Source organism: Glossina fuscipes, unplaced genomic scaffold, assembly GCF_014805625.2.
Source record: "Glossina fuscipes isolate IAEA_lab_2018 unplaced genomic scaffold, Yale_Gfus_2 26, whole genome shotgun sequence".
NCBI classification, from domain to species: Eukaryota; Metazoa; Arthropoda; class Insecta; order Diptera; family Glossinidae; genus Glossina; species Glossina fuscipes.
This window is the reverse complement of record NW_023998421.1, coordinates 6285980-6313049: the sequence shown is the minus strand read 5'-3', so window position 1 is coordinate 6313049 and position 27070 is coordinate 6285980. Positions and strand designations below refer to the sequence as shown.

Here is a 27070-nt window from a genome sequence, read left to right as displayed (position 1 = left end):
TTGCGATTACAACGTAATGTTTTGCTCGAAATTAAATGACACTATCAATGCTACAATTACAACAGAATATATCAAGTTTTACTAATAAAACCGAATGAGAATAAAATTAAGTGCTATTAGGAGTATTCTTAACGGCTTATTATTGCACGGAAGCACACAAAAGAAGAAGGAAAACTGTTGCCCTTGATAATTTCATGTGCAAACACCAGCAACGTCATAGCAGCTATTGAAAAAACGACTAAGAATTTGGAAGCATCTGAGAGTAAGCGTTTAAAAGGTACTCTGCATTTGTTTAGAATTAAGAATAATTCAAAGAGTCCAGCTTCCTTCACATCTTTTTGGTATAACGGAATACTACTACTCGACAATTCCAATAGAGAAATTTTGAAAAACGCAATTTTTTTCATATGACGACTGTTATAAAATAATTTCATTATGTGTGGAGACATCATGCAAATGATCCGATCCAATCAATTTCCAACAGAGTTCGTAGCGCAGTTTACCAAAATTTGGCAATATACTTAAAAAATTGGGAGCTATGGGGACACAACACAGACAGATATCCTATGGTCAGACGGACAGACTTGCCTATATCGGCATAATAAACTGTGGATCTTCATCTTAAGTCCTTCTGGGTGCTACATACATGCGCTCACAAACTTAGTATACAGTGTACCAAAAGTGGTATGAAAAACTTTGCTAATTAACAAATAAATACTTCGCTTCTGTTGCAAAATATTTGTTCATTTTTTGTATTATTCGGGTATTTTGAACTTGATCAGAAATTCGTAGATCTTTTCAAAACTTTAATATGCTCGCTACTGTTGATCGGCTAGAGGTTTATAAAATTTTATTGTTACTATGTTATATTATTTGATGCACGATTCTTACTTTTCGAATACAAGTTCTATTTATATATATTTGTATTTATTCAACATCTCATATTGACTTCAGATTGTTTAATTCTAATCTTAAAAAAACTAATAATTCTCGATATTTGTAAAAAGCAGAAAAAATATTAAAATGTTTAGCTGATGATCTTACCTCAAGGAAACTTGAAAGGCGAAAAAAGTTTTGTGCCATTCAACATTCAAACATATATAAAATAAACTTAATTGTACTTAACTTAATGATTGCCCTGATAAGTATGCTTGTTACAATTTAGATCGATCGACGTCTATATGTTACTATTTAAAATGATTCTTCAGATAGTTTTCCGATAATTGTGGATAGATCACAATCACTGCTAAATCTGATCACGTATGTTTGTGTGTTTAGTTTAAGCATGCATGTGTGCTGGTAATTTAATGGTTTCTTTGTGAGAGTTTTGACTGCACGCCTAAATCGAGTCATAATCTTAGGTTAAGCATGTATGTATTTTGTGAGGTCCATCATAGCTTAGCTAAAGAAAATTTCCCATTTCGAAATCCTTACAAATCCTTCATACCATAAAGCAGAGACGATAAGTCGTTATAAATATTAACGAATGCAATCCGCATTGCATGAATTGGTTGCAACTGAAATCGTAATTAACATTAAGGCGGAAAAAGAGGCGAGATGACTGGAACACTTGCTGTTATTAAGGTTCTGCCATTATTCCTTGTCAAACAGCTACGAACTAGTTAACCAAGTTTCCCTCTTCTTCTTCCCTTGACAACTTTACTTTGATGACTAAATCCCCGAAAGCATCTACCCATACGCAGCTATGAAGAATGAAACAATAGGATGGACTTTTTATTTTCTTCATAATGACACTCGTTGGAGGACGCTTCCATTTACGATTTGTTAGGGAGCGTTTGAAGGATTTAACTCGAGAAATTCTTTCAAAGCTTTCTTTTGTCACTAACACTTTCAAAATTTAGTTAAATTTATCTTTGGTCAATTAGCTGTTTTTGTGTGATTTTATATATAAGAAGGACACAATTAACTTATAAATCTAAATATAAAAGCATACATACATACATACATACAAGGTAAATAAAGAAGAAAATAAACTAATTAATGATATTCGTAATAGTAACGATATGGATCGGCATAGTGTGCGTCAGTCATGCCAATATTCGGTGAATTAGTTTTCTGTAAGGGGCGGATAACATAGGTACTGCGTCTGTGAAAAACATAAGCAAAAGTTATGAATTTTAGAAGAGAGAACCGACAAAGGCTGTCCGCTTACCGATTATGATCTCCAGCATGAACTTGAACACTGGTCTCTTCGTGGTGATCGTGTGAGAAGAGTTTTTTCAAAGCAATTATACTGGCTATGGTTAGGGCGACTTTACTAATGACCAGCGCTTTGCCGGCTATAGCCGCCAGAGCTTTAAGACCAATCGGTCCCGCTATGCCCATGGCAGTGAGTAGGGCGGCTATTACATATTTCACTCCAGTACTTTTATCCTTCTCCTTTTTGTCGTCGCCGCCTTCGTCATCGTGACCTCGGCCCACGCTCATATCCACTTTGAGCGAATGGGTCCGCGCGAGTTTATCCAGCTTTGACATCAAAGCTTGATCTATAGGCGCCAGACTATTAAACGATCTGGCATCAGTTAGGACTGGAATGATGCTCTGCTTTTCAGTGTCATTTTGTTTTTCTAAAATGACTCCCTCCATAATTTTGATGGAGTCTAGATTGATGGCTCTTGTCAAACCATTTAACGCTTTTTGTTTTAAACAATCGATGAAATTGTTTCTATTATGACAATCATCGTAAACTTTACGTATTATACGAAGTTCGGGACCGGGCCAAGATGATTTTACTATTGATCGCGCCTTATGCTCACCTATTAACGATGATGGTGGCGATGTTGGTAGCGAAGGGAAGACGGCTTTATGCCTTCTTTGTAAACTATGAACCGTTTGCAAATTATTGAACACAAAGCAAAGCGACAAGAGTAAAAAATTCAATTTGATGTTAGTGTTGAACATCTTAATGCAATAATGTAAAAATATACGTTTTTGTTATTATGAAATTTTTCACTTTTTCCACCACGCTTCGAAGCCTTCAGATCTCAGATCAGCAATTATTGTACTGACTGACTATTGTAAACGTTTCTAAATGCAACTGCAGTGAAATTATTACGAGTAACTGGCTTTTATAAAATTTAATGCAATGCTTAGCTAAATCATTGATATGGAAACTATTGGCGTGCTTGGCATCTTTAGCATCCAGCCAACTCTCTTAGCTTAGGAGATACTGATAAGTCTTTAAGCTGCAGTGCAGCCGTTGTGTTGGTTAATTAATTTTAATCATTTGCTTACATAAATATATATATATATATATATATATATATATATATATATACGTTGAGTTGAGTAGTTGAGTACTATTTTCAGTTGTGGACCTTGGTTTTCTTTTGCTAATCAATAATTAAATATGCTGCACATATCCACACCTCTACATTAACGCATTCGCATTAATCGTTTTGCTTCTCATATGTAAACCGCATTAGAAATTCGATGTGTTTGTTAACTGACACGATTTTCTTAATCATCCAACCATTTTCAGTTTCTCTCTCTTTACTTAAATGTATTGCTTATCATATATAAATCCATGCGTGCGTCCGTATGTGTATGGGTAATATATAGTATTGGTTGCACTTTCTTTAATTGTTTCTTCATAAATCTCAGATAATTTCTAATATATTTATGAGGCATAATTTATTTTCAAATGCTTCTTCTACCTTTCTCTAGTTTGTTTTCTTTCTCGTCGTCCAATTTAAAAATTTGAATTTATAGTCATTAGCTGGCTGTTGGAGAAGGTTCTTTGCAAAATTTGGAACACTTCTTCCTTTCGGCATTGATCAGATCTCTCACTCACTTTGTTCGCTCCAATGCCCAACATTTGTATTATGCGTAGAAAAGAAATTTTTTAGTTTAAACGACTTTAAGCAATGATGAGAACGCAGTACATTTTATTTTTTTGACCAGAATACGAAAGAATTATTTTAACGGTAAAGTTTCTAATAATAATTATTATTATTATTATTATTATTTTAATTTTAGACTAATGAATGGAATTCTTAGACTAAAAAAAAGACATTGAGCACTAGCAACACAGGCTATCGGCTCTAATTTAAATAAATGGATATTAGATAATAAGCTTAGTAGTATTAATAAAGTAAAATATTGAATTGATATTCTGTTCTGAAGCTGAAGGGTTAATCGTTCCAAATGCAATACTTCTAGCCAAGGAAAAATTGAGGCAGTCGCAGAGAATGTGCTTTATAGTAAGAGTTTGTCCACAACAGCAGATTGGGGGAGAAGACTTCTTCAGGATCCATTGGTGAGTTGCAATTGTATGACCAAGGCGAATTCTCGAAAATGTTTGGATCTTGGTTTTCTCAACATTTGTTGGATATAGAGGTGGAGTTAATTGAGGGTTAATGCAAGAGTAGTGTTGATGATGGTATTGTAAATTTCCTTCTGTGATTTTCTCTTTAACTTTTCTTCCAATGTATCTTTGAAGATCCAACTTTTCCATGACATCATCCATAATTAGACGAGCAGAAGCAGCATACTTTGCCGCTCGATCAGCCTGCTCATTTCCCAGTAAACCGATGTGACTTTGTACCCATAACATTTTAATTTTTCCGTCGGGTGTACTAATTATATTCCTTAATTTGTTGATGGTGCTCCATCTCGAAGTCGAAGGGTTCCGGGTAGCTTGTAATACAGACAAACTGTCGGTAACAATGACGGTTTTGAGTTTGTTTTTATGGGCAAGGTTGGCAGCGTGAAGGATAGCCCTGGCTTCGGTTATGAAAGTTGAAGTGCTTTCGTGAAATATGTGGTTGAGAAGAACCCGTCCTGTAGCATCTGCCACCGTACAAGCAGGAGGCAGACCAGGAGGTTTTGATAATTTCTGTAGTCAGTCTTCATTTCTAATAATTAATAAAAACTATGTGAACAAATATGCAAGAACATGTAGTAATGCTTCGCTTAACACATTCAATACGTGGCATGATACGAATTTTCCATGTATAGTGGATTGAATGTATCGCCGCTCTTAATCAAAAACCAGGAGGAAAGTTATATTCGGCGGGACCAAATCTTGCTTACCCATCTAGTCGACCTTGCCGTCCTCATGTTTAGCATTTTTCTTCTTCTTCTTTCTGTTGTTCTAATAATTTAATTTTACAATTTCGTTTCGATGCGTGCCAATGATTACATTTTGTGCAGTTACTGCAGTCAAACTTGCTTCTTCCGCCTTTAATGACTCTTTATGTTGTGTAGCTTCGAAATGCTGCAGCAATTGAAACCCTGAACCCACTGTCAGGTAAGAAGGTAAGAAGAGAAACATGAAAAGGGTCACATTAGGTATATATATATATATATATATATATGTGGTTTATATATGAAGTTGTCTTGTTCTTACTTCAATCCTTTGGACCCTGGTCTCTGCTGAAGTACCGCACCGACATGCGAAAACCTTGAAACTAAAACGCTTTTCTTTTTGTGTTGTGTTATTGTACCACAACCAAAAGTTTCACCGAAGTCTCTATCATAATCTGACGGTATGACAATGAATACCGATGGCATCGAACAGTTTTTCTCTTTCTTCCCACTTTTTATTTGCCACATAAGCGCTTGGTCCACTCAAGATTTTAATGTGCAAGAACATCATAATTAAATTATAACTAACACACTTTATCGCATTGTACTCTCCAACTCTTTTCATTTGATACGTCTGTGATGTCCACAACAACAATTAATTTCGGATTAACACACTTAGCTTCCCGCATTCCGCTCACCAAGTCCTTGTATGTGATATGCATATCAACGGTCTTGTAGCGAGAAAATCAGTTCACTACGTCATGAGGTCCGAGACATTTCATTTGGAGCACTTAGCTTCTCGCTTTCTATTCCCCAAGACCTTTTATTTGATACCCATATCGCCCAGCAGGTCGTGGTGTCATTTCAGAATTAACCCATGTTTAGGCAGATAATACTACATCTTCACTTGAAGAATGTATAAAACGGTCTTAAAGGGTCTGTCTGATTTGTCTTACGATAAATATGCATAAAATCTCAAAAAAGTAAAAAAAATATAAAATTTAATTACTTCTAACTATGTGTGGGCATGGCCATCCATCATCAAGTGGTCTCCCTGGCTTTCATCCTTCAGGATTGAAGGGTTGATCAGCAAATAGGTTTAAGCGGCTTGAAGATTGCCCGGAATAGCGAATCTCATGTGGTTAGATTACGACTTGTTTAACTAAACGAAGTTAAGTTAATTTCTAGTTAATTAAGCTAAGTGCTTTAAGGTTCACATGGTACAAATTCTTGCCAGAAAAGATTTGTAGCCATAGGCTTAGGAAGGAAATCAAGGCAAACGGTACACATTATACAAATTATAGTTGACCAAGTCTTTTATTCGTTCTGAATCATTTAATCGCTCTGCCAAGCAGCGAACAGGGTAATTTGTTGTAATCCGCACTCGGTTTGGATTCGCGTCGGCAGAAATGAATCAAGACGGACAACTGCATACAATCAGACACGAATGCTGTATATTTCGTTTGAAGGTGACCGTTCGGATTTATATGTTCGAATACGTATTCCGCATGCATTAAAGTAGCAAAGTGGCTCATCTGCATCCGCAACTTTTTCAAAAAGAAAAAAAAGCAATAACATAAAAGTAACATAAAAGTTAATTATGTAATTTTTGACTTTAAGCATTGGGTATACATAAAGAGTATCAGTAATGGGCCTATATGAAGGAGCGGTCTAATATGTTGTGCCTTTTCAGTCCACTTTCATCTAATAAGTTTGCAGCTAAAATATTAGAGTGCAGGCTTAAGCTGTTGCCGCTATAAAGCGTTTTATTTCATCTTTAACTTTCAAGGCATCAAACCTGATCCGAACTGCCGCCTCTTTTCCATATGGCATATCGCTTGCAACACGGCTATGGTCCGAAAGAAGTGGGGAGAGATTGATCGCGACCTGGCAAGCGATAAGCGATAAGCGTTATGCCAATCACTTACATCAACTAAATAATAGTCTAACTGGGTTTTGAACCTCGGTATACCGACTTGGTAGTCGCAATTCTTGACTTGTTGGTTATGCGGTAGTCTTAGCACGATCCCAATGGACTGCTAAGCAGACTGTTCCTCAATATATTACAAGCTCTAAAGCTTTAGTCCCCAGAATGTCTCATAGCTTTTGAGCTAAGTAGCCAAGATGTCGTACTACCCTCCATGATAACTTCACTTGATGAGGCAATCAGTTTTGTGGCAATAAGTTTTGAACTTGATTCTCATATTAATGATCTAAAGTCGATGATATTAAAAAAAAAATTGTTTTCTTCATTCACATGCTGTTATCATTTAATTGTGTAAAAGAAAAACAAAAATTTAGCGGTCAATGAAATCTATTAACAGTTTATTAACATCGCCATCACATCATGCATAATCACTAAACTCTTTAACAGGACAATACACTCGAACTGACACGTAATGCGTGCTAAATTGTTGTTACATTTTAAATGTGTGATTAAAAATTTCTTCAAAAAAAAAAAAACAACCATTTAAACTGAGTGTTAAAGACGATTTAAACGTAATTGAGAGACGATTGCACATTTGGTACACTAGCCCACTAAGTGAAATTATTATTTTTTTTTTTTTCGCCAGCAAGACAAAACAAAACGAAGAAAAAAAAGAGTGTGCAGCAAGTGTGAAAAAAATAAATATATATTATGAGTTTGTGTATGTATGCATGTGTGTGTATGTATGTGTGTGCGTGTGTGTGCAAAGATTTGAAATTAAACCTGTGATTAAAATTGAAAATAATTAGATAGGGAAAATGTTATAACAGAGACACCTCCATAGATAAACATGAGAGAAAGAGAGAGAGAGAGAGAGAGTAAGTGACAAATTATAAGAATTTGTATTGCGTTGTGCGGGGAAAAGAGAAAAGAGAAAGGATCCTTTTCATGTCCCTGCTATGTGTGCGGTGATAATGTTTTACGGTAAACATTTTATGCGCATAACAAACAATTCATTACTTGATTAACTGGATTTGAAACATTTGTTATATTTGAAGGACGGAGTGAAGTTTTGCCGTTTCCTTTAGAAGCAACACCATATTGTTAAGTAAATGATAGCCTTTCATTAAATGCTGACATATGTACGTACGTAAGTCACGTAAGTGCATGAGCAAAATAATCATCATATAATGCACTTAAAAAAAAAAGAAAAAAAAAAAATATATATGTACATATATATTACCGCGATAACATAAGAGAGCTAATTTTCTACTATTGAAAGAAGTTCGCTTTGCAGCGACAAAATTGTAAGATATTGTAACTTAACAACCCTAATATTACGGGTATTTGCTCGCCACAAACACGGAAACTTTAATTTTCAAATCATTTTTTCGCATGACTTGAATTATCTAACAAACTCATGTAATTGCTGCTGACCCCAGATCTATTATTATGATGGACAACAATAACAATGCTATGTAGCTTTTAATGACTGATTGCCTGTATTCGTTACGTACAATGGAAGCGTCGTGTGTTGCCTTGTTGCATTTTTACAGGGATTAATATGATTAGTAAATTAATTTTCCCAAAAGGAATAATGATAAGAAAAAATATTTTTTTTAGTTACGTGAACACAGCTTTCAAATTTCCTCCAATGACCGAGTCCTAAGTGGCATTGCAATGAGTATTAATTTTGTGAAGATTCAAAACATTTTCGATTACCTAATAGCCATGTCTTAAAGGGGAATGTAGAAAAGATTCTACCGAAACATGGTCTGCCAAATGTCGTTCTGGTAACGCTGATGCTTAAGTAGAGAACGTCATGAGCTTCAACGATCAAGCGACATGTGCTATCCAACTCATATCAGCCGGTGCGCAAGATCTCGGCTGAATTGAATATCCACTGGGTGATGGATATTTTGGAAATTGAAATCACTAATCCACTTGGGTGCTCCTTAACTTAACGGCCCGGTAAGCGTAAAGAAAGGATAAAATTCTACTTGAAGCTTTGCAATTTTAACATATTCGTGTATAAAGTCATGCAAAGGTGTAAAAAATTAGTTGGACTAAGGGGTAATAAGAAATCAGGCCTTAAATATCCAAAAGTGGTATCAAATGGTGATCGTAGGCAAGGCCAATTTTAAATAGTTCAAACATTTGATTTTCCAAACTTTTTTTCGAACAGTGCTCGCATATTTGAAACTGCAAACGTATTCTTCCCGAAACATAAAGTGGCAGACAACGTAACCATTTTCTTTGCTTTCCCTTTTCGCAGTGCGTTTAAACTAACGTTTTTTGGGACAAGCTTTGGGGGATTTCCGACAAGTTAATGTAAGCATTATTGCTTAACATTTGCTTAACCTTTTTGGGTCATTTTCGTATCAACATTCATTCTTACAATCCTTCCTGATCCGCCTGAGTGGCCGAATAGGCAAGAGTCTCGACTAGCAACTCATTGGTCGCGAGTTCAAATCTCAAGAGCGATAGAGTTTTTAATAAAAGCCGAAAGCCTTAGATGCTAGTGCTTTAAGACTTTAGTCTTAGAATTTATTCTCTGGCTAAATTTATAATAATAATAATAAAATCCTTCCTGTCCATTTCCCATATTTTTCTACCTATGGATGTGTGAAGCGAATGACTTTTTTTCGACTGAAATTATCTGCATGGGTAGCCGGGTAGCCTAGAACCGCGACCACCAAAACTTTGGTCGCGGATTCAAATCTCAATGTCCAGTCACACTTAAGTCTATATTTACGCAATCGCGATAATCTAATCTCGTATTCTAGCGGCTGTTGACCAGAAAACTGCCTTCGGAACCCGAATTGCATGGCCGTGGTAGTCCATCAGGCCGCATTGGTTAGCTGCTAATGGGAAGATTGTCTTCATTATCTTCCTTTCATTTTCTCATCGCCCGGCAATATGGATGCGTGGTCTGCTTCCTTTTTGCTTGGATACAAGCCTTTGTTTGCAGACTTCTTCCCAAAGGCTTAACTAAGGCAAACTCACCTGGTCGTTGTTTAGCTCAAACATTTTACGCACCCGGAAAATGTTACAGTAAGATTCTCTGTTTTAAATCTTGCTTGGGTTTATCGTAACAAGCACTTCTTTTTTGGGTTGGCAGCGTTCTAACTGTGTGGTACATGCGGTAAATTTCATGCCAATACCTTGTCTTTAATGGGGGAAGTTTGTTTACTTTCTTCTTTTCGTGTCCTTTCGAATCGATTTTATCCAACTTCGGGAATAGCTGCAAAGGGAAGTCAAAGAAAAAGAACAATTGGCAGAGAAGGTAAAGTGAAACTTTTCGTGAAAAACTTTCAAAGAATAAATTATCGTGCGAGGCCCAAATGATCTGCTAAATTCGATTGTATTAATTGGAAGACTATTTATGTGAAGCCAAGGCGGTCTTTCATTGGTAATAGGCGATTTTTAACCATCTTTGTCCGTACAAATCAGTGCAGCATGAACAAGTAGTGCATAAATTTACACATCGGTGATATATGAAATATAGTTTGCAAAGGGCGTGCCCAAATTGATCGAAGAAACTTACAAGAGACAAAAATTCAATAGTTGAGGAGATAATTTAATTATCATTCTCCATTCTAGCGGCCGCAGCGTGTTCCTGCAACTGAATGCTTGGCAGTGTGGGGAATAGGCGGAGTTTATACATTTTTGATAGGTTTGTTAGCGATCTAAAGCGACGAACAAGTTGCATGATACGAGAAGCGTCAAAAGCACTCGCATATTCACCGCCTCGAATGTTAGAGAGGGGCGAGGTGAATATGAGAAAAACGCGGCTTTTCTTTACAATCATTTTCACATCAAAGGTGTGACTGTACCTGTACCAATATTTGACAGCGGAGGAAAACTATATTGAATAAGTTTTTGAGAATTTGAGAATGAGTTCAAAATGACCGCAGAATCGCATGCTGTTCGAAAATATATTGGATCGCACGTCTTTCTCTTTCCTCTCAATCTAAAAAGCTGCAAATGCCTCAGCAGTTCACCTGAAGAGTCATCAAGAATTTTACTGTGCAGTTGTCATTATCTTTCCGTTTGCCGTGAAAAAATTATTCAACGCATTTGAGGAAACTAGTTATTAAAGGATAAAGGGAAAATTGTATGCTTTGAGAGGACTATCGTATCCTTGCATAATAAGACTGAAACATTCTTAATGGCAAACTAGTACAAGTCTCTGCGAGTTGAAGTTTAAGTGTATGTTTGTTATTATAAAATAAATGCTTTATATACCTGCATACTTATATATATTTTGTATATAAACGCAATGGCAGCGTAGAGATGATGAGCACATTGGTGCCTTTGCTGTTTTTCTTTTAAACAACATACGGATTGATAAGGGATGCGTTTGCAATTCTGTTAGTTTAAATGAGGTTTTCCTTTTTAGTTCTTTTGCGGTTTTGACTTTTCCTTTGATATAAAATTTTTCAATAACATCTTTACAGGTAGACACATATGCACGCATAAGTAATAATGTTTAAAGTAAAGAAAAAGGAAAAACTTACGAGATGAAATGCTGCAAATGATGGGCATGAAGTTATGCTTGCTTGCTTGTTTTCAAGTTTAAATGAAAAATTTTCCGAATGAAATAATCATTTGCGAAGATATTTAGGCGAATGGGAGGACGGAGAGGAGTAGAGAACTTTTGTAACGAAAAAAGGGCAGGATATCAAATTCACTTTTTAAAGAGAAACGGACGCCATTTTCTTCCTTTTGATGTTGAGTCCGGCCCAATAACCACCAAGGGTGGAATTGCATAACAGTTTTTTTATTTATTTATTTATTTATTTTTTTTTTTTTGCGTTAAAAGAGATATATTTATGAAATATTACATGTCTATGTGGATAGGACAAGGAGATATGGGAATAATAATAATAAGAATGGTAAGAATAATAATAATAATAATAATACGGAACTACCCCCAAAAGAAAGTATAGGAATAGGAATTGTGCGCATGTTATGAAATCATAATTATGAATATGATAGACGTGCACGTATGTATAACTGCTCAAAAGTGAATAGATGCAAGAGGGTTTTTTGCTCCGTTGATATTCCACTGTGTATATATATATATATATATATATATATATATATGCATATGTGTTCTTTCTTGAGTTTGGATGGCTTTTGCTGTTTGTGTGTTAGTTTAAGCTCAAGTTGATGTATTTATATAAACATTTTGACTAAAAAAGCCATAAAATTCTATGCATAAAGCTAAACAATCAAGCTTATTACAAACAATAAACCTTAAACGATCAATCAAATGATTTGTCTTTCATTCTCGATATGAAATACAAACATTTACTCTCTCTCTTGTATACAGTAGAGCAGTTTTCCAATTAAGCCACCAAAAATTTGTCTTCGTTCGTTATTGGTAATAAAATGTATAACAAAGCATGCAGACACTTTATGTACACACAAACAAACGCATACATATTAGATTGTATTGCTTGTTTCTCTTGTGTCTTACAACTTCATTTAAGATATGCATAAGACAAGATATAAAGAAAAAGTTCATTCAATTGTTCAATGTGATAAATAAAAGAGAAATACAAATAATAATAACAAATATTTATATAACTAAGTATTCATGTATGTCTCTTATAAGATAAACTACATATTTTCCTAATAAAATAGAATATGAATGAATGAATGAATGTAGATTTTTTAGTAGTGGTGTGTAGTGCGTGCTAGTAAGAGTTCTCTGCATTATTTTCGACAATTTTTCATAACAATTATTAACGGCTGCTTGAGCACATTACACTTGAATGAAGCCGGCAAGCAAGCCGGTAAGCAAACCAATCAACTCAAGAAATGATAAATTGTTTGTAAATTTATGAAAATGTTAAGAAAATTTTGCGGTTGCAATTGTTTATATTTGTGTGTTCGCACACACAACCAATAAGATAAAAGGTGAAAGAATAAAATCGTATATAAATAAACATTAAAAGTTAAATCAATATTTATTGTGCAAAAACAAGTTCATTAGTAAGTTTTATTGATTATAGTTAGTTTGTTGTTTTCCTTTGTTGATTTTATAATTAAGTTTTTCATGTGAATTTTCTTTACAAAATCAATAATCCATTTCATTTATTTTCTTTAAAAAACCAACCAACATACATAAGTAAATTGCATTTGAAATGCATGAGCAAAACTGAAAGGTTAGGTATAACTCAGAATCATTCTGTATAAATCGATCCAAGCCTCAGGACAGGTTCAAATACTCTACGTATCATCACATATGGAATTGAGCATATGCAAACGCCCAGACACATCTGCCTCGAATACTTATAATCGCAAAAAATTATGTGCAAAATTCATACTTGGTACACGTGACTTCTTTTTTTTTGTTGTAGATTCGACTTATCAAGAGAGACAAGTCCGCTCAGTTGAGTAGTGGTGATCAATAACAATATACATTTACCGCAATGCACCTCTGCTAAAAATTCTTCAGGGACCTATAAGCGAAACGGCTAGCTTCATAGAACGCGGTCCTGCGACGATGGCTGTAAAAGGCACTGAAAAAGTAGTTGACAACAACTTACAAGCTACGTCGCAAATCTATCTATGTAAACTTTAATAAAATCTATTATACAATGCACCAGGTCCAGCTAGGTTGTTGCAGTGAAAACGTTTCCAATTAGTCGCTTTACCACTCCACACCCAAGAAACAATTTAGGGGTTACCAACAGACACTCTAGGCTTCAAGGCTGTCATAACGTTCGAAAGTTAAATTTGAAGAGTGGTCTTTTTCTCCGGCAGGTAGGAAGCGATCTGGCGAAAGCAACTGAAAGCCTAGGTAAAGCTGATGGCTTTCGTATTTTGGAATACTCGTAGTATTCTACTCATTAATTACCTTGAAAAAGAAAGCAAGCTGAATAGCGAATACGATAAGCACATTATAAAGTACAATCGGTTCGACTGGGAGGGATAATTAGTCCAAAAAGGCACTAAATGAAAACAAGACGTGTTCCTCCATCAGGCCAATCACAAGTTGTGGACTGCGATGATAGAATTGATTACTTGAGTGTAGCTTCAGATTGCAGCTCTGCGGACAGTATCCTCCAGGCCTGTTACCCCTCTCTAAAACTGAAAAGCTTGAGTCAAAGAAAACAGAAAGAATTGAAACGTATTTTGTCTGTCTTTAGAAATCGTGCCATCGTTCGTGTTAGAGTGACTTTGGCTTGATTGAAAGAAAGAAAAAGAAAAGAAAGAATAATTTTTAACTCAGTCCCGGGACTTATTTATCAAAATATATTAAGTAAAGTTTTTGTTGCGCTTTCGTTAAACTAATACAATTCGTATAAGAGATTTCTTGCTCGGATAAAAGGAACAAATTCACGAGTATTTATGGCGTTCGGGCACGTACTTGAAATGCATTGACTGCCTTGATGAATAGAAACATAACGAAAATAGATAAAATAACCAAAAAATATATAATAAATACCATAAACCCAATTTAACCAAAATGAAAGGATATCATGTTATAAGTGGGCGCCTCCGACAGCACGAGCTTGCACATAAGCACATGTATTGTATTTATTTATGGGGAAAAAAAATTGGAAAAACAGTCGAGTTGAGTAAGCAAAGAAAATCAAATTTCTTACCCTATTTTGACGCCATATTTGTGATGCTTTTTCAAGTGGCTAGAAAGAAATTGCAAAACTATGAGGGGGAGTGGGGTGGTTAGTAACTTCGTATATATGTTTTAATAAAATGTTATTCTTACAAAATGCTTATCTACACTTTGCAATATATAAATGTGGACTGCACGATTTTATGTTATTGGTATTTGCTGGTTTTCCCCATTTTTGTTATGCTTGTCAAGCGTTTTTCGTTTTCCTTTCTCTCTGAAGGGTGGCATAAATTCTAATATTATTTTTCGTTTATATATTTTTCTACCAAAATATCTTTGGTTGCCATCATTTAATGTATTTTCTTCTTTTTTTCTTTCTGCCTTTACGTTTTCATATCTGCTACGAAAAGATGGAAGTAGAAAAGTTTTCTCAATCTCTTTGTAACGCCAGGCTCAGGCTTCAGTGTGTACATAAATAAATCTTCAATTCAGAACCTTCACATAGATAGCGTTCTAACGCTGGAACTACCGACTCTGTTTTTTGTGGAACCATTAAAGTCGCACAAAATGTTGATAGGCAGTTGCAACGTTTTACAAGCTCGATTAGGAACCGAAATTTAACAAATAAGTTACGATCTGCCCTCTTTCATGCCAACAATGGATTAGAAGCTGATATAATCTCGAAAAAACTCCCTCCGTTTTGTTTTCGTCTATAACTTTTGATGTCGTGAAGGCATTTTCAAGGTAGAAAAAAGATGTGCTACAAATATTTAAAGATTTTCATATATAAATAAAACTCAGCAAAAACTGCACAAGCCTTATGACCATTTTTTTGAAGCCCAAAGCTAGTGACAGATCGAAACAGCCCCTCGCTGTAGTTCCAGTGTTAATTAGCACCAACTTTTGAATTTTTTCACACAGAAATTAATAGTCTGGCACTACGTTGTACATAAATTTGCAGATAATGGATTTAAAGGCTGCCGAATAACTGAGATCATATGCTCGGGTGCATTGAAAACTCTACCGAATATTTGAGATTTGAATTCGCGATCATTGAGTTGTTAGCCGCGATCCTTTGGTTACTCGATTACTTAAGCGAACATCCATTCATGAAGTTCTTACGCTTTATAAAGACGTAAATAGTCTATGGATGCTCCAGGAACCATACATTGCATATCGAATATATTGACTATGCTTGTCTGCTCGGTCAACCGATCATCTGCTGGCTTCTGCCGTGAAGTTTGGCAACCTAGCCTTCTTGCGATATGTCATCAATTTTCTGAGACACGATCTAGGATCCAAAAAGGTCTTCTAAAATATTCTAAACTCTATCCTGCAAACTGCGCTGATTTTTGCAGGCTTTCACAGTGGTTTCAAGCAAGACGTTGCTGTTTGTTTGCGTTCATAATTAGTTCGCCAACACGCCCACGTTTTGCTTGCATTGTTTTTTCTATAGATTTATTCAAGACTGACTAGCTGGCCTCTAAGATTCGCCTTAAGGCATACATAGTTTTCTGGCCTGTTGTTGTTCGTTTTCATGTTTATAGTTCGCGTAGCAATAAAATAAACAAATATTTTCATTTAAGCTTATCGTGTTGAAATGTGTGATATCTCTTTGGTGTTTGCAATAAGAAACTATGAGTTCATGCATATGCAAGGATATACGACTAGACATCGTGTTGAGGCATATATTACCCGTGATGTATTGCAAGCGATAGTCTGGAGTTTAATCAGTTTTTACATTTTAAAGCCTAATAATATTGGTTTGTTTCCATGTGTTGGTGGAAGAGCAAGCGCGCCTTCTCTTTGATTGTAGCTAACTATGCGATGTTTATGGTGCAGATTTATGTTACGATTGTTGTTGTTCCATCTTTCTCATAATATTTTAGAATTTATCAAAACACTCCTTCGAGTTCGAAGTCAAAACAAAATATCTTTTTCTCTCAAGCATATGTTTAGTATCAGAAATTAATGTCGTGTTTGTGAAGGCATAATTTTAGTAAAATGAAAATTTCGCACATACATACATATTTATATACATACATGATACATGAAGAGTTAGCTACATTATCTGCAAGATTTTGATTTTGATTTGCCAAAGGAAACTTCAAATTATGTATAAGATTTTGACAAGGGTTCACTGTTATAGCCTATATCAGGCAGAAAGACAGTTTCTCTGTAATTTTTCTCTGAGCATGAAACACTGAAGCGCCGCCTGCACGTATAGTGCACCGAGTGAATATGATAAATATGAAAATTAAACAATTATAGTTGTCAAATGTCATAACAGAAGGTTTTAAATCTCGAATTTCACTTTTATATATAATTGCAGGTGTTATGGTATTTTGGTATGGTATTCTCTGCCAGCCAGAGGGCTATAAAGTCTAGACAATGCTTATCAAGTGTTATGATAATGTTGATACTTTAATTATAATACGCGTAAACTGCTAAACAAAGTATTTTAATTATATTATTAACTTTGGCAAGAGAAATGAGTGGAATTTATGCAATTTTTGTAATTATCGTCGTTGGGTTAAGGTATGTTTAAGGCTATTCGTTTGCTTCCCTCTGTTATAACAGACTTTCCTAAGAACGAAATATATATGTGACAATTAGCCCCAAAATTTCAGATAAATATAGTTAACTTGGTTCCTCTATGCATGAGTTTTTTTGCCTTTTATGTCTCACTACAAGTTTTCAAGGGACTCAAATTGAAACGAAGAAGAAGAAGTTACAAGCTCGCAAATACATTTTCGATACAAGAACGCATATGAATTTAAATGCTGGTCGTGTCTTTCATGAAATCTTGTCCGCACTTCCTAAATGTGGAAGAAAATTTAAAGAAAACGAGTACGATCACCTCTATCACAGGGTATATTAAATGCGTATACATATAACGGCCGGATAGATTCTGCTTTCATTTCACCGATCATTGAAAGTTTTATTACGTGTATCAATTTTCGAATCGGTTTAAGTTTGTTTGTCCATCTGTCCGCGTGATGTGTGCCTATGTATTTTTGTGTTTGGGTAACAAACGCTTTTGAGAATTCTTCGGATCGGAGGACTTGTTCGGTCACTTTCTATATAAGACCTTATTTTGAAAAGTCATCATATGAATCGTGTAGGGTATTTAAGTGTGGACTATGGCCGAAGTTTTACTTGGTTTAATTTAGTTTACCTGCTTATCATAAATATACAAAATTTTCCCGAAGAATTTTCCCTTGAAGAAAAAGTTGAGCGCAGCTTTTGCGAACGAAAGAAGCGAAAAAACAGTAGTCCACGCAAAGAGTTAGCATGCGAAATACTTCTTTACAACGTGCGCTCATCATATTTGATCATCTCGGATTATTTTCTCCTTCCAAACTTGTAAAATTGGCTCCAACGTGAAAAAATTGCCAGCAATAAAAAGTTGGGATCTGATAATGAAGAGCTCGAGACTGTTCTCACCGTAATGAAGTTACAAGCCGTCGCTGGATCGAGCTAAAAAAATTCTTTTTTTTTTTTTTAACTATGATTGTTGCTAATGCGACCAATCGTTTAAAGGATCTCTCTTATACGTGCGTCACGATGATGATGAGTGATGGAAGACCCATAGGTGCGTGATCAATTGCCAAGGGTTACGCCTTTATCGACACTGTGTTGAGAAATAAATTATATGTTCTTCTTCCAATTTTTTATGTTCTTTCAATGTCAAGACGAGCACTTCCGGGATTGCCCTCGTAAGTACGATGAACATTATCTAGTCCCTAATGACAGTACAGTACAAGCAAGATGAATGGACGAAAATCAACATATGAGAGTTTAAACTTGTCTCGAGGCGCAAGCATATCTCAGCCACACATTATATTTAATTCAGAACATTTTACTATCAATGCGAAAAGTAGTTTTTGTTTTTTTTCTTTTTTTTTTTTTATGTTTCAGTTAATCGCCTCTTCAAAGAATTTCTGTTCTCATCTGCGTGTGTTTCCTGCTTGCCATCTATTCTTTACTCTTTTAACTGTTATATATTAAAATTTCTTTTCAAGTATTTCTCTTATTCTTATTTTCATTTATAATATGTTTAACGTTTAGCATTTATTTATTTGGTGTTTGTGTATCTGTGTCTGAGCTTCTGTTGTTGTTGTGTGATTTATAAGGCTTTTAAGATATTTTATTAAAATGCATATTCGTTGCTCAGATGTCGCTTGGGTCCCGAGCAGTGAACGGCAATGTTTATGATTTTCATATGAGCATATAACACAAGGTGTCAGTAGTCATCCAATGCTTTCGCACAATGTCCGGCAATCGTACATTTACGGTTGCCTGCATATCTTCTGGTCAATGTTTTAGAGTTTCTTATTACCGGTTTAGTTATGTATTTGTTTTCTTCTTCTTTTTCTTGTTTTTATTTTTGTTTGCCTTTTAGTTTTAGTTCTTTCGAGCACGCATACACTCGGAATATTATCGGAGTAGTTTACCAACTTTAGCAAACGCCTATATACGATATATTTAGATGTGTGTCAGCGAAGGGGGGGATATTCGTAATGATTGCAGAGTTTCTATATAATATTGCGTTTAGTGTCTTGTCGTATGTCATAAATTGTCACTAAGGCATAATTGCTTTTCTTTTCCATTTCGCAAAGGAAAGGTGATGAATTTGTTTAATTTTTTTTTTTGTTTTTTAAGTGAAGCGAAAGAAAAGTGTGAACGAATTATATAGTTGGGGCCAGCTACGATTTATGTTCAAAATATTTGATTATTATCCCTTAAAATCGGTCTCATTATAAACTAAATAAAGAGCTTGGGTCTAAGGTTATATCGATAGAGAATTGAGTATTCATGCATTTATTATATCGATTTTGGACGATAGGTCGGTGTCTGAAGTAGGCATTTAAACTGGCACGTTCGTACATTGAGGAGGCAATGCCTGTAGATTTTCAAACTTTCCTTTTTATTGGAGTAAGTAAGTGTTTTGGACTTGCTACAGCATGAAGAAAAAATTTATTATCTGAAAATCTCTCCTATACCCACTACCTCTATGTTGATTTGCAATTCAGATTTTAGAGAAAAGAATAATTTACTACTGTGTCTTAGAGTAAAGCGAATATAGGATTTTTTTTTATAAATGTGCAATCACTCAGATGATGTTACCTATAAGCGCGAGTATGATGATGGGCAGAAAAGATTATACATAAAGAAGGACGGCAGGAGGGAGAAGTGCGCATGATTAAAGTACGGTGTCGTGTTATGTGCAGACAATTGCAGTACGGGCGGGTGGGAGCGCTTGAAAAGTCTTGAGGTCCTGGTAAAGGTTTTAATTGATGGACTCATTTGTTTTAGCTCTGAAGAGCCCTTGGGCTGGATGTCAGCACATAAGCACCACGCAACCCACATTACGCCGCGTATTGAGGGCTTTGGGTACATTTTCGTCTCCCAAGAGCACCTGAGCCTTTCTAGACACATGTGCTGTCAAAGAAACACCATTTTTTATTCTCATGCCTGGGAGATCAAGGGTTATGGCATCTTCATCACCTCCTCTATGCGTTTAAAGGCAGCCCTGTTTTTTGGTGGCATTAACGTTTACTCTGCGTTTAGCTTGAACACCTATATTGTTATTTTTTTGAGTTCTCAATTTAGCCTGTCGTTCATCAAGCAGTTTTCGTTGCGCACTTCGGTGCTGCTAGTGTTCCTGATGAAAGAGAATGAATGACCGGCCTACAATGCTTTCGTCGACGAATGAGTAAATAGTGTTATGCTGGCACACAAAGAAAGAAGAAGGATAGAGAACATTATTTCTTCGTTTTTCCAATTACGGCAATGCATTTCCTAGGCCAGTGAGAAATGTAATGAAATATTTTTGTAAATGCTGATGCCATGATATATCAAAGATATTTGATTCTTGTTTACAGCCATTAAGGACATTTTTATGATACCAGTTGTAACAATCGCCAGTGTGCACATCTTCGAAAGGGTAAACTTAATGGAGTGACTAAGACCGTCATTATAAGTGTACACAGCCCAGGACATTATTGGTCTATGAAGAATCTTGTTTATTATCTCAAAATAACAGCTGTATTTAACGGCACGAAGTGTTACGTGAAATATGCATATATTTGAACATATGTTGTTGGTTTTGTTGCTGTTGCTGTTGTTCACTAAGATTTGTCCTTTCGCATTAAATGCTTTTATTATACACTAATATTTTTCTATCAAATTTATAAAAGGCATAAAAGTTGTTTATACTTATTTGAATAGTTCAGCAACTCGATTAAATGTAAAATACTATAAATGAATGTTTAAAGAAAATGGCGGTTATTCCTATCATTTGTTTGGTTAGATTTCTCTCCTTTTCCTTCAATCACATTCTATTTGCTTTGTTATATGCATGGATTTTCTTTTTACTTCTTTTTTTTTCTTTTTTTTTTTTCTTAATATCATTCAGTTCATATCGTTTCATATATATATATATATATATATGTGAGATGTGCCATAAACATTTATGTTCTTATAAAGAAATGTTTTTCTTTATCTTTTATATAGAAACAAAACCAATTTCTTTACTCAGCTATAATAGGGAAATTTTATGGAAATTTTTTACTTTTTGTATATTTATTCACGTTCTTGTTTGTGTAAATGTTTTCATATATCTACATACTTCGTTCTTAGCAACGCTTGCAATATCTGATGGAAAATCATCGTCAGCATTAAAATGGCTTATAGTCAGCGACGAATATTGTCTAGATAACAATAATATGAAAATGAAAATAATAATATCAAGGAAGAAAAATAAAACAAAGAGAGAGAGAGAGAGAGACAGAGAAATGCAATTTCCATTTTTGTGAGCCAAACAACTACAATAACAATGGCGGAATATGTGTTATTGCTTATGACGCGGCTTAACTGGATTTTAAGATTTATATATGCAGATCTTTTGTCTCTTTGGTATTTTATGCTTTACCAGATATGATGCCGACTACCGATTGCAGTATCGCTCGTTCTCCGCACATAACATAATGGTTTTAGATATGGTGTAAGGCATTCTTCTAAAAAAATATTTAAATTATTATTTAACACAACAAAAATAAAAAAGAACAAAAAAAACGAAAAAAAAGGTTTCACGAAAAACTTATTCAGAATTGAAGGTTTGAATAAGGAAATAAGAGAGAGATGAAAATGTTCATGTTGATGGAGTTTTATAACACAATGCTTCAGTTGCGTTTAATTAGTTTTTATCTTTCTACGAAACGATTTTAAAACTTTTTAAAGCTTTATTACGGAAAAATTTCATTTCATCCATCATTCATTCATCAAGACAAAAAAAGAAAAAGGAGTAAAGAAGGAGTTAACAAGCAGATCTTTCCGAAAATTCTCTCACTTTTCTTTGTTTTCTTCTTTTTTTTTTTATTCGCAAAGAGTGCTACATGTTATATAAAAAATTGTCGATCTATATATACTCGCTTTTACATCTTACAATAGCTGCAATTCTCTTAATAACATCTATATTGACCTTTCAATATGTCGTAGAAACGTGCAATAAATGCGACACAACACCCGCAGAATATCAAAACAAAACAAAAAGTAATTTTTGGTGTTTTAAGTCGACAGTAGTCAAGGTGTCACATTAACACATCAGATTTAGAACAAATAAAGCGGGGGTTGATAGTTCAATTTTACGTTTTATTCAGTATAGATGTCTATCGTGGAAAGCAAAAATAAAAACAAGTAAGCAAATTACATTCGGTCGTGATCGAATCTTTCACACCCATCAACGTCAATTAAAAAAAAAAAAAAAAAAAAAAAAAGACAAGTATTAAATTTTCATACTCTATAATTTTGACTGAGCGAGGCTGATTTTTTCTTATTTTCAAAATAAAAGTTTTAGTCGCATAGACGTGCGGACGTTTTAGGTGAGTCCTCGGAAAAGCTTAATTCACTTTCAAATTTCTTTTGCAAATTTCTAGGTGAATGTAGGCGAGAAAATGTTTACCATAAATACAACGCAGTTGCGCAGACAGACAAATGGACCAACGAGCAGACGGACATGTTTAGGAGTATTGCAAAGTTGAAATTGGCCAGGAATTTATATACTTCATGGTGTTAGTGAAGTTTGTTTTTGCGCATTATAAAAGTATTAAAAAAAAAATTGAAATTTTGATACACCATAATAATATTGGATAGGATTGGTCCCAGTTTTCATTTTTGTGCAGGGCAATGTGTGTTCAAATTTTTGTACATTTTTCTGCCTTCCTTTAGGAGCTATGAGCAAAAAACCGATTGTTTTATTATTTTTGAAAAACAGAAGTCTTCTCAGCCTACGTAATGTTGTGGGCGTGTTCTTCGCTCATTTTCAATACCAACCTGCGTGCAAGAACTACTAATGTTTCTGCCTTATTTTGAGTTGATAACTTCATTTTTATGGCCAGCAAAATGTTTGCAAAAGACATTGCACAGACGGACAAACGAACAGACTTACAGACGGACACACACAAACATGCTTAAATCGATTTAGAATTTGATGCTGATCGAGAATATATTATATACACTTTGTTGAATCTCTGACCCTTCCTTTCCTGGGCGTTGCAAACGTATTGGCAAAATGAATATACCCTCAATCGTTCGGTGTTGGGTATAAAAACAACGAAGCGGTTATTAATCCTTAGGCGAATTGAGAAATTTTCCTTTTTAAGAAGTGGGTGTATAAAGGTCTGCGCAATGTTAACAACACCAAATATCGTTAATTTGTATGTTTTAAGACTTGCGATGCAAAAGCAATGCAAACTAGAAAAACCAACGAGACGCAAGCTTTAGCTTGGGAAGAAAACGTGGAGAAAATATATTTTATGTTTTCGAATGTTAAAGTTAATATGTAATTGAGAATTTATTAGCCACCAGAGACTCATTTACATGTTATATATGTGTGCATGTATGCATGTGCATGTACATTTTTTTTGCTTTATATACATATAACAGTACATAATTTTATTAGTCTATGCTATGTGTATGCTTATGTATAAAATATCAATATTTATGTATATTTATATTAGTCCATTGTGTGTATTGTGTGTGTGTTTGGGTTTTACTAATAAAAGTTTTGAATTAATGTTTTGCATTGTGTATTCGTTCGTTGTAATGCAATAGTTTATAGTTGTTGTAAGGTTTTAATGTTTGTTTGTTGCAGGAAGTTGCTCATAGGTTAAGTATAAAACAAAATTTTTTCCTTATTTCATTATATAATACGCAAAGTAATTACCAGAGAAATTAGTAATTTATTGTTTATGGTGTCGATGATATATGAGTGAGTCCATTTTGTAGATCTGGTATAAAGATTTAACTTTTAACTAAGAGTGCAAAACATTATATAATGCATTAAATAAAACAAATATATCTTTAATTAATGCCAATTTTAATATATTGCTTTATAAATGCATTACAATTTATATTCGAAATATATTTTGTCCCGCCCCCCTGGGAGTTATACTGAATTATGTGTATTATACGGTATAAAAAATGAATTAGGCTGATATCTCTCTAACATTAGTTTAAATTTTAAAACCATAATTTGTGTGCTTTTCATAACTTCCCTTAGATGAGAACCATTGGTGATACCATAGGCATTAACTTTCATCACATAAAATTCAATTCCTGGAGGGTATAATAAACATGCCGGCATGTGGTGTCTGCCACATAGTTAATATGGAGGAAATGTCAAAAACACTTCTACCGGCTGATTATTAGCTATTTGGTAAAACAACGGAAATGGCACAAAGAAAGGGGTGACATCAAGTCGATAGAAATAAATTTAATAATACATCGAATTGTTGGCAATATTTGTCACTCATGAATAAATTCATTCAAATTATTTGCAAATGATGTTAAAATTTTATATAATCCATTAATCGATCATCAAGATTTAGTTATAATAAACATATTGGAAAGGAAATAAGAAAAGCATTTTTGACTGTTAGGCTAGTAACCTGATCTGAGATCTTTTCAGATAATTTTCAAACCTTTTTTTTCTTAGTTTCATCCATTACATATGTTAGGACGCCACTAACATTTTGACCCTTGGGAACGTTAAGTAATTTGTCAGTTTTTTTTTTGAAATTTCCATTGGAAAGTTTCACATTATTGATAGTAATCCTCGGGAGGACGTCTTGCCATTCTAGTCTGGTTTGTCTTGTCTACCGTGACTTGAAAATTGTGTCTCAGGCGAAAAAGTGAAACTTTTGTGCGAGACCTTATTACGACTTTCGATATGGGTTATGAAGACAATTCACTTTTAGCAATGAGGTCGTGTTGTTTTTATTATTGCGAAACGCTGGTATAACGAGTTATATCGTGGCCGCCCTTCGCTTGTCACTGAAAGTTGTGAAGACCCCTTCAAAATTGGTTATTATGCAAGGATACATTGATGCTCCGCAAAAACTAATAGTACAAGATCTATATGCAACGTAATGTAAGATTTGAGTAACCGTAGGCATTATTTTCATCAGCATATATAAAATATTTCGTGGCCGTTTAGGTTTTCCCTTTGAGAAAACTGCAAAAAGATGTCTTTGCCGATTAATGGAAGGAAATGCTTAAGAACTACAAGGGCGGTGCCGGAAAGTAAACAGTACTCGATCGTAAGGACGTCCAAGATGAACCAAATCGAAACCAAAACTTGTTCACTCCCAAAACACTCTCAAACTAATGGTCGCCCGTCTTTTTCGAAAAAGCTGTGTCGTCGTATCTTTAAAGGCACGTAAAACGATCAATTGTGCATAGCAAACAATCATTCCTTCACCGATGAAAAATGAAATAAGAAAAATAGATAAAAATCGTCGGATTATTCTTCATATCCGACTATTTAAGTACTAAAAAAATTGAAATAATTGGCCATCCGTCGTGCAGTGCTCATTTGATATGCGTAATGATACCTAATGACTTCTTTTTGTAACCATAACTCAAGAATAAATTGCGTGGATAAGGATTTCCGTAGGCAGAAGAGGATATAATTGTTCTTCCATTGCTAAGCTTAATATCAATAGTACCGTACGTGTATATCCTGTTGTTCCACTAGAAAGCTAAGCAGTGACTAATTTATACTTTCTAGTTAAAATTATCTTTTTCGTGAATTTAGACATGCCGTCATGAAATTAATATATTTTGCAAGTAGTTTTGCCTTCGCAGAAAATTAAAATTGTAAACATAAATCGTATTTTCGGAAAGAAAAAGAATTAAAATGTATATGATAATTTCGGACAAAAACAATCGGCATCTAAGCCACATTTTTAGAGGGACACGTGTGTTTTTAATTTGTGTTTTACTTAAACGAATACCTGCAAAGAGAAGCAAAAGATTGTTAGCAAGACTCCTGAATTATTCTATAATGATAAGTGAGAGAAAATACTCGAATTATTTTTCAAGGAAATTCAAATATTATTTTTCGAAACCTAACCTTTGCTGTAGAACCTGTAGAACAGATGAACAAATTTTCACAAGCATCTCTTAAAGCCATCTTTATACCTTTAAGCGTGTTTTATAGAAAGCGAGACATGTGTGATGTCTCCCAACATTTGCGGCAAGACGATATCAATTTCGATCGATTCCGGACGCCTTACGGCTATGTCTTTCTTTAACCGCATTACTTATTTATAGTGGTGATCAGGTTGCCGAATTATACACGCTGCTCTCCGGCTCGATAGAGTTATGCGTGTCTAATACCATCGGTAACATCGAAACATTCTGAATATTTGAGGTTGATTCTAGGTAGGTACCTATCGATGATCCAAGGAAATTCGGATTAATTGCAGGCATTGGTGAAAACAATGCCATTGCGGTTGGTGCCGCAGCCCCAGCTACAAAATGGGTATAAATAGAGGCAGCTTGCAGAACAAGTTTGTACAGTTGCTGAGAATAAAATCCTGGGGTTTGGTCTTTGATGTTCTCGGCAGTTGCTAGTTCATTCTTATAAACAAAAACTATAGAACGTTTACGGTGTTCACGTGCATTCTGCTTAAATGAATTATCTGCGTACGACACGTGTTTGTATAGCCTTTGTCCATAGGCTGGCAAGCACTGCTGGCAGTTGCGTGAAGATAAAGAAAACATCGGGCAAGGATGAGCTGAGGACGTTAGCGAGTGCTTCTCTATGTGAAGATTTGTATAGTTACAGGATCGCATAATGTCTACGAATTTCCACAGATTGTGGAGACTAGCTTTGTCAACCTCAGTGGATTGTCGCATTTTGTTCCTTTTATCGGCAAATCGAATTTATACTCTATGATTACTCTGTCTTTCGCGGAGGGGAAAGTGATTCACTGCAGTGCAGTGCGAACCCATCATTGCATGAAATCTTTTGAAAAATTGAAACTTTGAGGATTTCTGAATTTATTATAGTCTTTTTGATTGTGTTAAGCAGACTGCAACATTCTTTAAACACTACACACACATCTCATGTACACGGGTCAACAATATATTAAGCCTTTTTTGTTTTTTAAGCTATGCCGGAGTAATGGCCTGGAGTCGATGGAGGGGCGAGT

The 27070-nt window shown here is 34.9% G+C and overlaps 1 protein-coding gene across 1 annotated transcript; it reads right to left on the bottom strand.

Moving 5' to 3' along the window:
• Positions 1 to 1998: 1998 nt before the first annotated feature.
• LOC119635442 lies at positions 1999 to 26774 on the bottom strand. Its single transcript, XM_038030250.1, has 3 exons — positions 26253 to 26774; positions 2174 to 2922; positions 1999 to 2107 (listed from the first exon to the last, which is right to left on the bottom strand). Exons 1-3 carry the CDS (start codon positions 26772 to 26774, stop codon positions 1999 to 2001), a joined length of 1380 nt encoding a protein of 459 aa, XP_037886178.1.
• Between the last annotated feature and the right edge of the window lie 296 nt (positions 26775 to 27070).